The sequence below is a fragment of the Bombus impatiens genome, unplaced genomic scaffold (genome assembly GCF_000188095.3).
Source record: "Bombus impatiens unplaced genomic scaffold, BIMP_2.2 scf_0151, whole genome shotgun sequence".
NCBI classification, from domain to species: domain Eukaryota; kingdom Metazoa; phylum Arthropoda; class Insecta; order Hymenoptera; family Apidae; genus Bombus; species Bombus impatiens.
This window is the reverse complement of record NT_176570.1, coordinates 286,252-302,927: the sequence shown is the minus strand read 5'-3', so window position 1 is coordinate 302,927 and position 16,676 is coordinate 286,252. Positions and strand designations below refer to the sequence as shown.

The following is a 16,676-nucleotide window of genomic DNA, read 5'->3' as shown; positions in this document are numbered from 1 at the left end:
TTTCATAGAATCCAGAAATTGAAATTTCATATTTCCTCGAAAGGAATCTTATAGTATCATTTATTTTTATTCTATGAAAATCCTTGTTCGTATTTCACAAAAAGAAAGTTATTGTCTATACAAAAATACAAAAATATTAAGAATGGATAATTTAAGAGAAATATCTCCATTTTAATTTCACCAAATGAACGCAGGACTATCGTTTTCCGTCTTTCCTTTCATACGTCTTTTTCATACGTCCTCTTCGTACGTCAAACTTCACAAAATTGAGATCGAAGTATCTTTCAAGTACCTTGATACTTTTGACAATGAAAAAGAGACACATCAATCGATGGATAAGAAAATATAAGATTTCTTTTAAAGAAACACCGATAACCTCGAGATTGCTTCACTTTTCCCGGAGAAGGTTCTTCGTACAATCGTAAATAAGGCAGATATTTAGGTGATCTGATTTACTTTGAGACACCCTGTATAAGAATGCGTGTGCCTGGAGAAAAGGACAGTAGCGTAGAGTAACGAGACAGAACTTGTAGGATGTCTCGTCAGTCAACAGTCTCAGATATTCATAGGATTCTCCCCTTGGAAGCAACGAGGCTGCACGTCGCTCGTAATTTGGCTTACTGTCAACCTTTTAGCAGAGCTTTCACCGCCAGCCATCCTTCTCTCTTGGTTGCTGTCGAACCGCGAACAGAAGCGAATCGCCATTATCGTCGCGAGAATGTAAGTTTTCACCGTGACTGTACGTAGTTCATTCTGCAAAAATTCATCTGTCTGTTCTGAGACGCTTTGTGTTCGTAGAAATATAGGGTAAAATATAGCGTGAACACGTGTCAGATAAACGTGGAAAATCACTACGACATGGTTAATTTGAAACTATGGTGTGCGAGATGCTCAGGTATTTATTTCCGAGTAAATCTAGCGATCTAATTGTTTCTTTTTTAATTCTGCTGTAAAGCGCGATTGATATAAAATTCCTAAGGTTTCATGAAATTAGGCTGTTGTAGAGATATTTTCTTAAATTTATGATAAATAATCGAGAGACTATTTTTAATAATTTCTCCGCTGATTAATTTGAAACTATGGTGTGCGAGATGCGCAGGTATTTATTTCCGAGTAAATCTAGCGATCTAATTGTTTCTTTTTTAATTCTGCGGTAAAGCGCGATTGACATAATATTCCTAAGGTTTTTTAAATTCTTGAGATTCCTAAAATTACATTAGAAACAAAAAAAAAAAAAAATAGAATTTTAAGGTTTCATTGAGAATTGGAATTGTACGGTGCGCTGAGATGTCATTGCGAGAACGTAGATGCCGAGTGGCGAATGAAATTAGGCTGTTGTAGAGATATTTTCTTAAATTTATGATAAATAATCGAGAGACTATTTTTAATAATTTCTCCGCTGATTAATTTGAAACTATGGTGTGCGAGATGCGCAGGTATTTATTTCCGAGTAAATCTAGCGATCTAATTGTTTCTTTTTTAATTCTGCGGTAAAGCGCGATTGACATAATATTCCTAAGGTTTTTTAAATTCTTGAGATTCCTAAAATTACATTAGAAACAAAAAAAAAAAAAAATAGAATTTTAAGGTTTCATTGAGAATTGGAATTGTACGGTGCGCTGAGATGTCATTGCGAGAACGTAGATGCCGAGTGGCGAGTGAAATTAGGCTGTTGTAGAGATATTTTCTTAAATTTATGATAAACAATCGTGAAACTATTTATAATAATTTCTTCGGCGATTGACAACGAGAGAGCTAATTTGAATTTTATTATGAAATTAGCATCGGGCATCGTGCGATTAACGAAATCTCACGAATCTTCTTCGAATTAAAGCTATCACCTTAATTCAATCTATTTGATAACGTTATCTGAATGTTGCATAATTTTATTTGCCGCTGTTTCCAAGATATGCAGCCGGATATCAAAATTACATAAACTCGTTCGTAAATAATCGCTCGTAGTTCTTTATTTCTGCTACACTCTTTCCTTTTTGCATGCCTTCGTTCTTCAATTCGGAGATTACTTACAGAATCTTTCTCGTCAGATTAATCGGACAAAATGGTCTAATCATAATTCTGATGAAACGTTACGTCATATATGTATTTATAAAACCACTATCTTTTCTTCGGCTTCTATCAAAAAACAAGCTAAAAAAAAAAGTTAATTCCATGAAAAATCATATTTTTATTATTCCATGTGCATTTGTATTTACTGAAAAAACATTACAGTATTCGCTTTATTCGTTAAATTATTGAAGAAAAATACACAATTAAGTGAATTGAAATCGAAAATTTGAGCAACATTGCCCTTTTCATCAGTTTTTCTCATCAATCACGTATACTTTGAATTGCATAGATTTTTTTTATAGAGAATTCGTCATTTTGTTCAACTTGTAGAACGTCAATCGTACATCGTACATTCCAATACATACGTAACGTAGGTGTAGGTTCTTGCGAGTGTTAATCCTCGTTAATTTGCGATTACAACACTCGTCCCTGTTCCCTGGAGATAATTCCCTGACATTGCTGTCGCGAGGGAATTGCGTCCACAATTAGATTTCAATCGACCGATTTCCAAAATCATTTTTATCATTTACTTTGTAATCGTCGCGGTAAAAGTTTGTCGTAGCAAAGTCAGGTGAAAATGTGATGGAAATATAGATATTATAGTTTGTTTGATATTATAATTATAAGTTTGCAAAATTCACTTTAATATTTTCTTATATGGAGTGAAACTTTAGTAACAAGCTAATGATTCATTAAAATTTCTAGCGTATTGTATTGTATTGTATTCTATCCAGGCTTATACCTATTACAGTCTGTTAATTAAAATTGGTAAATATAATAAAGTAAAGCCATGAAAATAAGTTTCATTGTGTTTTTGTATGACCGAAAGTTTAAACTGAGTCGTGTATTTTTTTTTTTTTTTGCCTCCCGACTTTGAAAAACAGGATTTGCGATTATAATTTTTCTTTGAGGAAACGATATTAATTTTGCAAAATAAACGAAAGAAGAGAACGACAACATTGACTTATTTTCAATTAAATAACTTCAGTGATTTTGATTACTTAAAAGAAATATACGATACAAGTTCTCCTTATCGTTAAGATTAATAAAATATTGTTATTTAATAAAAATAAAAATAACTAGATGATACATGATAAATGATAAATAAAATGTTTAAAGTATAAAAAAAATATCGTACGGACGTTGGCTGAAATTTTTAGTAACAATAAAATTAAGTCCAATGAAAATTTGGAAAATATTTACGTTTATATTCTTACTTAAAGAGTCTAGATATTAATTTTAGAAAAGTTGTATAACCAACTGTATACTGCTCGTAATTCGTAGAACCAAAAGAATATATTTCGAAGAGTGTAATTTGCAACTGTTGTAAGTGAAATTGCGCCGATGCAAATGGCAGGCTGATTGCAGGTAGACAGCATTAATACCTAATAGTGTTCCAAGTTTCGTGAGACCTGCGAATCTGGATCAAAGATTTCTTCGGTCAGGGTTTCAAAGCTAATAAGCCTTAAAAGGTCAAATGGTTTGGATGGATCGATAAGTGGTATAACGGTTGTTAAACCAAGTGAAACGTATTCTTTGCTATTCAGCTGTTTGTGTCCATTTTATTCGCAATCTCAATATTTTCTTCGATAATTTGTTTCATAGTCACACAGAATTTCGATTCAAATACAAAATTCTCTAAATCGAACGATTTCCATACGCACTGATTTCATGGAATGGAAACTTTTGCACGACATTTCATAGAATTTTGGATTTCAAACATAAAAATTCGAATTTTCTGGATATCACAAAATATGGACTTTTAAGACTTTAGTTCTTTCTCGAATCGTAATTTTCCCTGTTGATCACGAACGGTTTCACGAAGAGAAAGGGAACTCTGTTTTCTCGTGTAAATCCATAATTACTCTAGTTTACCGTCTAATTAATATCGTCAGGCTCGAAATTCTTCTTTTGATCGACATAACACGGCGAATTAATGGGCCATATGGCGATCATCGTGGTCTATCGATCGTTTGTTCCTTAGAACAATTTCTTTTCTTCATTTCAAGCGCGTTGACTTGGAAACCTTCTCTCTTGACGATAAATTAATCAGCTGTCGAAAATGTCTCTAGCATCATCGACATCTGCGATAATTATTCTTATTAATATCTTGCGATTCTTTTGACAAATTTCCATGATTCTTTGCTTTATAAACGAACTTTCTAACTTCTGTAACTGTGTACTGAAAAACGCGTATCTTGAAATTTGTAAAATATTATCTTGCATGTTTCACATACTTTAGGAAGTTACGAGCTCTCTCTATCTTGTTTCAAACACGATATTTTTGATTTCATATAGTGTACAAACTATAGTACTCGTATGTCCTTTTTTTAAGTTTACAGGACAATGCTTCAATTTCGTGAAATTGAAATATCTGTCATTTTATTTTTTTGAATTATATTAAATGTACACATTTGTAGCATAGACTGTGCCAGGCTTTAAGGCTCACTACGATAAACAGATAATGATAATAATAATTGACAGTAATAATAATAATAATTATTTCATTTTTCAAATACGAAAATGCTTTGTAACTTCATATCAAAAGTCTTCGATTGTATAAATCTGACATTTCTTTTAATTAAAAATAAATAACAACGTAAACGATAAACACATTATCCGTAATTACCTACGATTCACATATTCATAATTATCTAACAATAATTCATAGTTGTGTACGATGTTTCACGACTAACTAGGAATTCTATTCGCAAGGCATACTATTTTACAATTGAAATCAAATTCAAAGGAACACGCGGCATTTCGAGATTTAATATGTTCATTTTCCATGTTCCCTTTCATCATACACATATTGTTGCGTGATCAATATGCATATTATGCGTCGCATAATTTTACCATTTGATCGATCAACTTGTCTGTAATCTTAAAAACGATCGTTGTTTTTCACGTAGAAATAAGCTTCTGCCATTAGTACGCTGTCGATGGATCGTTGACAAACATCTTCATATGGGGATGGAAGATTGTTGTTTCTGTGTCAATTTGCATAATCGTTTACGTGACACGTTGTTCGATCTTCGTTACGAAGGCAAATTAAAATTCATATCTTCGTGATTAACGTGGAAAAAGGATTTCTCGTAAACAGACTGGAAATTATAAGCTTTAATTTCGTCCTTCGATGTTTTCTAGCTTGGTGCAATAAAGAAGTTGCTCTTTAAATGTAGAAACTCTAGTTTCTACTATCTTAACTTACAATCACAAGTTGATATAAAAATTATAAAGTATTAGTTTATCAAGAGAATTTGTTAGCATCGACAAAATCATTTGTCATTGTAAAAGGACAGTTAGAAACTCTGAAAATTAACAAAATTGATCTATATACGGTGTTGATTAATATGTCGATTATTATATGGCTCAAGTAACTGCGAACATTTTAAGAAGATAGCACGATTATTAATCCTGCAAGTTCTTTTATTATTGTTGTCTTTTATCATTGACCTAATGGCGTTTTCCTTGCGTTAAAAGTTAAAAAGCATGTGAAGCGTGAGCAATGTACGACTGAGCTACGTATGAAGTAAAAATATGGACTACATTCAAAATATAGAAGATCGAACACTTTCAACCTGAAATTACAAAATCCTCTCACGTTTAAAAAATGAATTTTAAAAGATGAAAAACTACGTGAAAGTCAAATAATCGATTAATCCATAGAAAGCAAGAAAAACGCAATTTAAATTCGTATGAAAATACAGTGGCGAATGAAAGAAAGTGTAAAATTGATACACTGTGAATGTTATTCTACCAAATGTCCAAATCGGACAGATTGTGAATATAAACAACTAAATAAAAAAAAAAACTGTGAATTTTAGTAACATTTGTACTATAAATGTTTTACCATGTTGATAACATTTGTCCTGTGATATATACAATATTTACAATTATTTATATGCAATACGTGCGATATTTATAATATTTCGTACACGATATTGCTCTTACTAAATGTAAATTTATAAAATCATGGTGTCTTTCTGTACTTTTTATTTTACAATATAAGCTTCCTTTCGTAAATAAACAAATGGCAAATTATCGTTAAAATCTCAGCATCCACTTCGATTTATAAATCAGATCCAAGGCAATTGAAAGAAAAGAATCGAAAAGAAAAAAAGAGAAAAATTCGTCCTGGCTGTCGCGTGATAATCGCAGAATTCATATGGCGTGGCGACCATAGAGGCCGTGCGAATTTTTCAGAACCTCGAAGAAAACCAGTATCTTACATAAAGCACCCCACGAGAGAACGACGACATAACGATGACGATGACGGGAGAATCGTAGACATCGAGGTCGTCCTTAAAGGATGTACGATGCTCCATCGTCCTTGATACGTCGCACAGACCAAGCAAACGATCGCTAATCGATGAAGCTAATTACACGACTCGAATGGGGAAAACACGAATCGTAAAAATACGTTGACTAAACCTGCTTTCGTACCTTTGCCTGCAAATACTGCGTTTCCTATTAAATCGTTATATAATTTCGAGGACACGAATGATCAAGTAAATTTCTCAGATTTGCTTGAATTTCTATACCGGCTGCGGAAAGCGAAGAATCGAATAGCCAAGTCGAGCGTGGAACAAATTAGCACGTAACCCCCGGGGCGCGAGATCATCGTCGCGGTGATTAGTATGCCGCAAGTGAGAAGATTCCATGCGAATCAATTGGAAGATGCGTGTCTCATGGCTCCGTTTCTAAAAACACATCGTGTTTTTGTACCAACTGTATCGCGTGCAAACGGATGACCTACTCTCAACAAGCGTTCCTTTTATGCTCCATGCAAATGAGCGATGCAACATTGTTGCGATACCACAATGCTGACGCTGTTCAATTAGCTAATTATATATACCGCTTAAAAGGATCGAAAGCTACGCGAGAGAAATGTGACACGTCGGTCCGCCTTTGTCGATTTCCTGACTTTTATATCGTCTTATGGCTGGACGGATTTCTAATTATTTTATATGTAAAGCAGTTGCAGAAGGAAATAATAATTTGAATAGGTTCGAAGATATAACTCCTTTGAAATTAGATGATAGTATTGGGTTGGCAACTAAGTGGTTGCGGATTTTGTCATTAGGTGGTATTGACAAAATCCGCGATCACTTAATTGCCATCCCAATAGTTGTAACACCAACCACTGGTTTGTACAGGTAGAGCGAGTTCATTGATCTTCCTCGGTTAATGGGCTAAAGTCTTCCGCAGTAATTACGACGAACATGTTGACAAACGACCACGACCTTGGCCAATAATGGGCAACCGTGGCCAGAAAATTACGATCCGACCTGATAATAACGTGTACAGCTCCGTCTTACACCGGTTGCGCTTAAGAGCGGTTTACATAAGCGCGGTGAGAGGATACACGATGGTATGTGGCACGCTTAGAAACTTATGTAACCCGCGAATTCCACGCGGATTCACGGAGGATCTGCAATCTCGTGATTTACGCGCCGAATGTCCCTTTCGTGGTATCCGGTTCAGTGGGACTCGGTTTATTTCAGCGGCAATAATCTGATTTATTCTTGTCAAAATTATTTTCAACAATTGAGTGTTATTTTTTTCTTATCATTGTTATTAACCAGTTAATTGGGGAATTTAGTCTTAGAGCGTGTCTTTGGTCGTGGGGTTAGGTCATGGAGTGCGTAAATAAATACAAGCTACGACGAGTATACACGTCAACATGAAGAGAAGGAGAAAACTGGAAACGAGATGGTGGATGTACACGTATGCAGATTTGTAAGAAATTGAAAGATTTCGAAAGATGCAAAAATAGTGTATAATATAAAATAGCGTATAAAACATTCATAGAAACAAATCTTCCATTAGTTACGTTAATAAAAATATCAATATAGTTGACGACTATTGTATAACGAAATAATAAATCTGAAGAAGAAAGCAGATAATGCTTTTGGTCAATTAGAAAGATTGGCGTACGTTTGTCAATTAAGATTAGGGGAAGAGAAATCAGTTTTAATCTCCCTCTGGTTAGATCCGAACTCGTCCATTTTGTTGCGAGCTCGATTTTGAACTTTATCACTGGCTCATCCCTGGTTCGATGTTAATTAATTAACGGAATTACCAGTGGCCTGCAGCACGCCAGCCGGCGACACGTAATTAGTGCATGAAAAGTGACTGCAAGATGCTGTTTCGCATAAGACGGGTTCTATTATCGTCTCTGTGTCTGTGCATTAAACAGAGCAGAACTATTATTCTATAAAGAAAATCATTGATCGTCGTCCGAGATACAAAAGAAAATGCAAATGTTTGCTGTAGCGATTATATCGCGGCAGAAAATTTGTTGATATTTTCGTTACGTGTAAGCTTTACGAGAGTACAATATGATTTTGATATTTGCTTTTGCTGTAATTTTAAAGTAATTACCAGCACCCAAGGAAGATTTAACGTTTGGCGAGATTAAGTTAAGATGAGATTATCAGAAAATTTTTATATCGAGAAGGTTGATTTCCTTATCTTATTATCATGAATATTTTGATAAACAAAGATAAACATAGACTTATGATACTATTTTTATCGCATTTAAAGGGAAATAATCATTCAAAAGTTAATACACTTGCGAAGCTTATTTAATCATTCTTAATCCTTGGGTGTTACGCATCCAAAAGAACGTTTCGTTTAATCGTGAACATCGTGTAAACGTGTTCATCTTAGATGTTTGTGTCAGATATATCTGTCTTAGCGAATTTTATTGCTGAAAGATGAGTATATTTGCTTGAAAAAGCAATCGATATATTTTTAGCATTTAGATATCAAGTTCAGTGTGTAGTCACAGTCACGAGATTACAGATTCAGAGAGAAGATAGCTATGGTCGATTGAATAGCTCGGTTACTCAATACCTCGCTATCAATTTGATCAACTGACTCATATTCTCTTTATATCTTTCCAATACGTAGTCTACTTCATGTATCTTATCTTCCTATTGTATCAAACAGTTCTAAGAATTGCTTCATTTATTCAAAACAATCTTAATCTGAATTGACAACCATCTTTAACCTCTAGAATATAAGTTAAATAAATTTCAAACGTTAAATTCCATTAAGGCAGTCTAACTCTTCTTCGTCAACAAATTTTAGATTTTTCGAATTTCAATCTTTTCTCCCTATAGTTTTGATGAATAAATTCGATCAGCTATCCTGTCGCATTACCAATATCATACCTTTTCACTTGATTCTCTTCCAGTTACCTATCATACATCAATGATTGTTTTAACACAAACATATTCAAGAATACCAGACATACCGAAACCCACCTATTGGAATCCACAAACGTTAACAATTATTCCACTGTCAATAATTTTTCCATTTTATTCACTTTCCATTTATCACGAACAAACTGCTCAAAAACATCAACTTACTTAACACGAATAAACTGTCCAAAAGCTTCAAACCGGTTCCTCCTATCGCCATTCATAAAATAGCAATGATCTTCCTACAAATCAACAATGATAAACATCTAAAAATCTGTACACTGTTACAATAAATCATACTCGCACTATCTATCAACATCCACAAAATTCATTGGAAATATCAACTTCGCGTGCTGCAAATCTAAGGTTCGTACAATTTCAAGCGTTTAATTTCTGTCTGCCTTACGTTGTACCTATTCTACTCCGACCGTTGTGTACCAAACGAACGAAATGGTACCAATGTGCCAAAGCTACTATCAACCAAAATTTAGGAAATTTATTACAAAACTGAAATTTCACATGCTTCGAATCCAATGTAATAGTTTCCAGAAATCCTGATTTATTTGTGTCTGGCTCGCGTCGCGCCTATTCTACTTTCGCTACATTCCGCTGTCGAACAGAAGCCACTATCGACCAAAATCCTTGAATTATATTGCAAAATATAGATTTCACGTGCTCCAAATCCAATACGACATTTTTCACAATTCGAAATTCTTAATTTCTGTCTGCCTTACATCGTATCTATTCTACTTTTTCTCGATTCCACCATGTACCACAAGCAAAATTTACCAGCAACCAAAATTCACGAAACTTCAATTTCGCATCCTCCGAATCTGACACGATACTTTTCGCAGTTTGAACACAATTTTCCTAATGTCTGTCTGCCTCGCATTGTACCCATTCTACTTGGACAAAATTCCTCCACTTAAACAGGACCTGCCAGCAACCAAAAGGCAAATCACGCTCCATGTAACCCAAAACAATTAATTCTACAAAATCGAGCGATTACGTAACGTGCTAGTTGTTCGTCGAGGTGGAGCCGAACCGTAAGCAGTGAGGGGACGATACTGGCATGACGGGGTCTTGCGGCTAACCGCGCGCTAGGTCCCAACTCGGCGCTCGTGTTACGCCTACGTGTTGTCACGGTACCATGGATCTCGTCTAGCCAGGGAGGAAGAGAGCAAGAAACGCGCGGAAAACTCGTCTCGAGGCTGGTTAACGCGCGAACAAATGCGTTCTCGCGTACAAGTGGAGGGGCACCATCATGCTCCTCCTCCGTGTATTGTCCTCCTTTAGGCATTTTTACGCGAGCTTTTAGTGTGGTTCCGCGCATACAACCAGCAGTGTCGTGAATCTCTTTCGATTTCCCTTTCACGTCTTTTTATTTCTATTCTTTTTGCACACGTAGCGATTCGTCTTATCTTCTACCTGTTCGTCTTAATTTCTCCCAAACAGTGACTTCTTTCATCTCTCATGTGCTTTCATTTTTATTTCCTCTAAATATCGATCCTTTTTTTTATCCTCAATTTTTTTTTCTCAATATTTTTATTTTTCGTTTCCCTTCCCCTTTCGAGTAGCGAATTTTTCTTTCTTCCCAAGTTTCATTCTTTCGAAGTGCTTTCGCGAAGCTTTCCAAGTGCGGGCGCACGCGTACACGCGCTTGCGAGATGAGAAGTGCGCGCGACGATGAATGATCGAACCGATCGAATTCCTGAAGGATTTCCATCGGTGGACACCTTCGAGAAAGGTTGCGTATCATCGAAGCTTCGTGGATCGAGCTGGGTGACTGGATCGTCGGTTTGTCATCCTCTTTACGCGTAACTGGAATTTCATTTGGTTACGAGGAAAGAAATTTTGGCTTGTCCCTGTTACTTCGGAGTTTGGAATTATTGATCGATACGGGTAGAATATTTGGCACCAGCGATCCATAGAGATACAACTAGAATATAGAGCAATAAAATACAGCGATACAATGGTGAATTGATACGAAATAAACAAGAAATCTAGACGTAGACATATCACTTACGAAACACGTGGTCTTGTAATGTCTGAAGTATTAATATCTCTCTAACTGGATGATTAAATTTCGTAAGGAAAAACGATGGCAAGATTCTCGTAGAATCTATGACACGGACAGATTTCAGATGTTTCATTATAGATTCATTCATTTATTATTCCTCCGACTCTTCAAACAGACTCTTCAGTTCCTGTTCCGCGTAAAAAGTACCGAGCAATATTTCGACTCATTTACAGCCCCTTAACTTTTACATAGAGATAGGGGTCAAGATTCCTCCAATCAATTTTCCATTCGGGGAAACTGTATACGATACAGTATTCAATATTCGAACGCTGGATTCTGGAGAAGAACCTCTGCAAGTATTTTTTTTCGAAGCTAAAATCTCCGCTGATATACTTGAAACATTTAGCCAACAGTAAGAAAGTTCTCAGTTTTAATTTTACTAAAGATATTTCATAATAGTTATAGTTGTAAAGATCTAAAATTAATTTTGAACGTTTGGAATAATGTAACAATCGTAAAACAAATGTTCTGCTACGATATCTTCGACAAATTTACTTTCTGTTTTCACTCGATTTTGGAAACTTAGCCACAACAGAGGACTAAAATCCTGAAAGTTGGAATTTAACTTCAGAGGATAAAATATTGATTTCACGTATTGAGATACATGTACCAAGACAGTGGTCGATTTGAATATTTCATACACAATGTCCGATCAATGACCTCTCCTGGAATGTCACACGGTGTGTCGAAGAACCCAGAAACCCTCTACCACTGTGCCCAGAAAACAAATCACGAATTCTACTTCATCCTGCGATTCCCAGGCTTCTCCGTTTCACTTGGTATCTATCTTTCATCTCCATTCGACTGTACGGTTTATCGAACCTACAAGGCGTTGCTTTCAACCAACACCCATAGCTTTTCTATTAATCATTCAAGTGACAGAGCAAGAAAGTAGAAACTTGAAATTACAGACAGAACAGACATGTACGAAATAACAAAGGAAAATAACAAGAAACTTCAATTCGTATCCGTGCGTATAATTACATTCATCTGACCACGTTAGGGAACAAACAATAAAATGCACATAATTCACGTAGTATAAGCATCGACCGACTGTCTGCATTGCCTCAAATTTTCTCACGTAATGGGAATTCACGTTCGGATAAGTAGATTCGGTACACAGGAAATCGTTTAGTCAGACACTAAATAACATTTTGTTCGATATGTAAGTAGAGTTTCATTTTGTACCTATAATTTGTCGTTCGTGCAGAAGAAAATTCAGACAGCGATCCACATTCAGACAAGTAGATTCAATCGATACATAATCGGACAGAAACTAGAATTTCGTGCGAGTAGGTAAAGTTGCATTGTATCTACAACGTTTAGTTCGTGCAGTAGGAATTCACATTCAGATAAGTAGATTCAGTGGGTAGTTTACATTCAGATAAGTAGAACAGTCAATAGTTTACATTCAGATAAGTAGATTCAGTCGGCACCACGTTCGAACAAGTAGATTCGGTCGACATACAATCAGACGCTGACTGAAATTTCGTTTCAATAAATAGAGTTGTATCGTATGGAATTTTATTCTATCATATGGAATTGGGAAAAATAAAATTCAAACAAATGCCAATATGGTGGCAGTTAGGTTCCCGATATTTCCCCTTCCTATATAGAATTTTCATTGAAAACGTTCTCTTTTACTCTCCTTAATTAAACTATACATAGTTTGCTCACAATGTATGATTACATTTCTAATATATATTAATAACATCGTCTGCGGTTTCGGAACAAGAACAGAACCAACGTAATCCCTGCGTGTCGTAAAAGACGACTAAAAGGGAAACCCATTGTTTAAAAAATGTAAAGAGACTTATATGCAAATTTTCGAACGAAAAATGTGAAACAAAGAAATGGGATAAAAAGGGAATGATTTTGGAATATTTAACAGTAGATTCTCTTACGAAAATTAATGAATTAACTAACTTATTAATCAATCTAACGTGGTTCTCGTTCTTTTATGAAAAGGCGAATGAATCTCAACCTACAAATCTCACTGTCTGTCCCTCTCTTACTTTTTCGCCATAGCTCCTCCCTGAACAGACATCGTATTCGTTCTTTGAAACAGCAACACTTTGAAAAGAATAGAGAAAGGAGGGGGAAACGTGTCGGATTATCCGGCGGCCGGCCTGATCGGACCTAGAAAGGCGGTTGTTCTAAGGTTTCCGCGTTTGGCGTAGGAAGCCAGCCCGTGGACTGGCTCGTGCTTTGACAGAGTGAGACACAAAATCATCAGGCCAAGAATCCGTCGTTGTGGATCGTTAAACGTCGTTAAAAATCGACACCGGTGTGCAAACGTACGCTAAATACGTTATACTCCTACCACTTTCTTCGCCCCTTCTACGAGGATGGATCGTAACGAGAGCGCAAACGAGGGCGGAAGCTCGCCGGACACGGTGATCGCGCGCTCCTCGTCCGAAGAGGAGCGGAACAGGTTCGCGTGTAGCACTTCCGGCGAATACGTGACCGTAGGTGACAGCAGCTCCAGCGTAGACACGGTCACGAGCGTTGGAACGACAACGAACGTGGCCACCGGTGACCCACCGGCCGCAGACGATAAGAAAAAGGGAAGATTCGGAGCTTTGAAGAGCAGCTTCCGGAAGGAGGGAGGATTGTTCAAGATTAGGAGGAAGAACAGGCAGCTGGACGAATCGGCTGCCGAGCCCGAGCTGGATGTCGAGGAAAAAGGTTTATTTATTTGGCTTGTGCCTCTTTCTCTCTCTCTCTCTCTCTCTCTCTCTTTGAGTTGTTTGCGCTCGAACAGGATTGTGGTTATGGGAAGTTTATTCTTGTGGTTGCTGAAGTTCTTCTTCTTTTCTTCCTGGTTTTAGGTTACGTGTTGTTCGAAGGGTTGTTTTTCTCAGGGTCGTGTCCCTCTGCGTTAGACACACATCGACTGTAATTGGTATTTACGTAGAGGAGAGTTTGCAAATTTGCAATAATTTCGATAATCTTTATCGAACTGATAGATTAACTTTTATTACACAGTGATTTAAGAGCAGTAGATCGCCAAGCAACGTAGAAAATTGTTTGTAGTAATGATAAAAATAGAAACGTCTGTTTGGTTATGGATTAATCTACTCGACGTGTTCTCAGCTCGTGTTTCTTTCAAAATCTCGATTTTGTTAACAAAGTTTGGCAAAGTTTGGAGAAATTAGAATTCGTAGACGTTGTTTTATTGGTTTCTATCGAGGTTATGCTGATTGGTATTGAGATAACTGGTGGTGACTGGTTACGGTTGTTCTAAGGCTTCGTCAAATGTGGTTTCTTTTTCTACTTCATTCTACTTGTTTCTCTTAATCGTCGATCTTTACTTTTATCGATAGATTTCTATAAACTTATTAATAAAAATATTTGAAGTCTTCCGTATGTGCCTTTTTACAGTTTACACTCTACTCTATTTATATTCTACTTTATCGATTTTTAAAATAAAATTGCCTTATCTTAGCAACGATAGATTATAGAGTTTCCTGCCCGTTGTTCAGACACTGATTTTAATCGCTGTGATACTCGACACGTAAAGTAATCGGCAGGACACTGTTCTGGATCTATGAACAGATTCCTTAAGATATTAATCTTCTTAATAGCTACACGGTAGCTGGGCAATTACTGAAAGCCAACGAGCTCTCGTTAATTACAAAGGATTTATAGAACCAGCTCGTCCTTTCAAGACCAATTTACATAACGTGTGATACGAATCTGATACGCGAAAGTTATAATAACCGTGAGAACCACGATTTCGATCATTCGAATAGATGACTATGTGTAACAAATTCAGAGATCCTCCTTGAATTTCGTCGTCATCGTAATTCATGGCCTATCTCAATCTCAATTAGCTTCGGGTGACTTGGCATTCAGTTATCAAATTCTTCAACGTATTTACGTCTTGCTAAAACGAAAGACACATGCTACTAAATCTTTTGACATATGTACACATTACGTGCTTTACTGAAAGATCTTTGTAAAGATAGACAAGTCTATCTTTATAAAAGATTGTTTTTCTCCTTTATAAATCCACAAAATCATTTTAAATTGATTACACACGAAATACTTGTCTTTTCAATTTGATTTATTTTAAACAATATTTTCTATACCAATGATATTCGTTATATTCAATACTTTTTATGTATCTATCGTATACTATAGCAGCTTTTTTTTTATCGTGGGGAAATCCACGCTGGACACGTGTTCAGTGTCGGACACAAACCGACTAAAACCCCACGGTGGCTATCCTGACGTTTGGCAGGAGTGTCCTGGGGCCTCCTTCGAATTACAGCCGGGGCACTCCTTCGTCTACTCCCCGGGTATTCTGGGGAGCCCTTCCTGTCGATTTGGCCGTCAGGAGGGACCACGCCTCCTAATATACTATGACAGTTAGACATATTCTAAGTTACTACAGTTAGAAATGTATTCAACTCATCTGTTCGATGAGTTATATTCGTATACCAACTGTATGTCCTATGCTAATTATAGTTTTCTACATTTTTATGTACTCGCTTCTATGGAAATGATATTTACTATACCTTCTTCCTTTATATTTGGTACATCTACTGTAACTATTATATTTTTGCTATTTATTTGTGATATATATTATGATATATTCATGATATTCACAAGGCTGACTTACATCTGCCCTGTTCTACTTACTGCAACCACCGCGCCTCTACTGTATCGCTTTTGTAGGATTTATACACGTGATATCTCCGTTGTATCCATTTTAAACATTTTATTGTAATCTGCTACTGTTACACGTACTGTATCCGGTGTATCTGTTACTCTACTCGATTGCATTATTTAATCGATCAATCGTATCTGCTACATTTACCAATAGCAACCACATTTATCATGCTTATCGTAGCTGAATAAAATCCATAACAAACTATATGCACTAGATCGCTGATTTTTATGCACTCGCAATACACGAAATTCAAAATAGAAAAATACCTGAAATATCCGACACAGAATAAATCTTACGATAATTATAACATCTACCACGCTTATAACGCTTACAAAAATATTCGTTTGCATAAAAGTTCGCAGTCCAATAATCATCGATTCGACATCCCCGAAAACCCTGTAATGATCTTTAATAAACCCATCGCTCACCGATAAACCATCAAGCTTAAGCTTTCACTTCCATCGAGCTCTATCATAAACGCCATAAAGAAAGAAAAAAAGAAAAAAAAAGAGAAAAAAGGAAAATAAATCCGCCCGGAAGAAAATCTATTCTCTGACCAAAGATCCTCTGTCTGTCTCACGCGACAGAAACGGGTCGGAAGCGGAGTTCAGTGGAGGAGGAGGACGACCGCAAGGTCGTC

General features: G+C 36.2%; 1 protein-coding gene across 6 annotated transcripts in view; it reads left to right on the top strand.

The window, feature by feature from the left end:
- Window positions 1-16,676, top strand: part of LOC100750072 (ras-related protein Rab-32) — a 55,505-nt gene that overhangs the window by 24,647 nt on the left and 14,182 nt on the right. The window contains exons 1-3 of one of the 6 annotated variants that reach the window (XM_024365745.2): window positions 10,582-11,075; window positions 13,387-14,046; window positions 16,624-16,676. The exon at window positions 16,624-16,676 is cut by the window's right edge and continues 451 nt beyond it. The exons of 2 other annotated variants lie outside the window; for them this stretch is intronic. In XM_024365745.2, the coding sequence (XP_024221513.1) occupies window positions 13,707-14,046; window positions 16,624-16,676 (393 nt within the window). In that variant the 5' untranslated portion in view covers window positions 10,582-11,075; window positions 13,387-13,706. Of the gene's footprint in view, window positions 1-720; window positions 896-10,581; window positions 11,076-13,232; window positions 14,047-16,623 lie in introns of those variants that run through there. 3 more of the 6 variants (XM_033319403.1, XM_033319402.1, XM_024365746.2) reach the window with 3 other exon arrangements.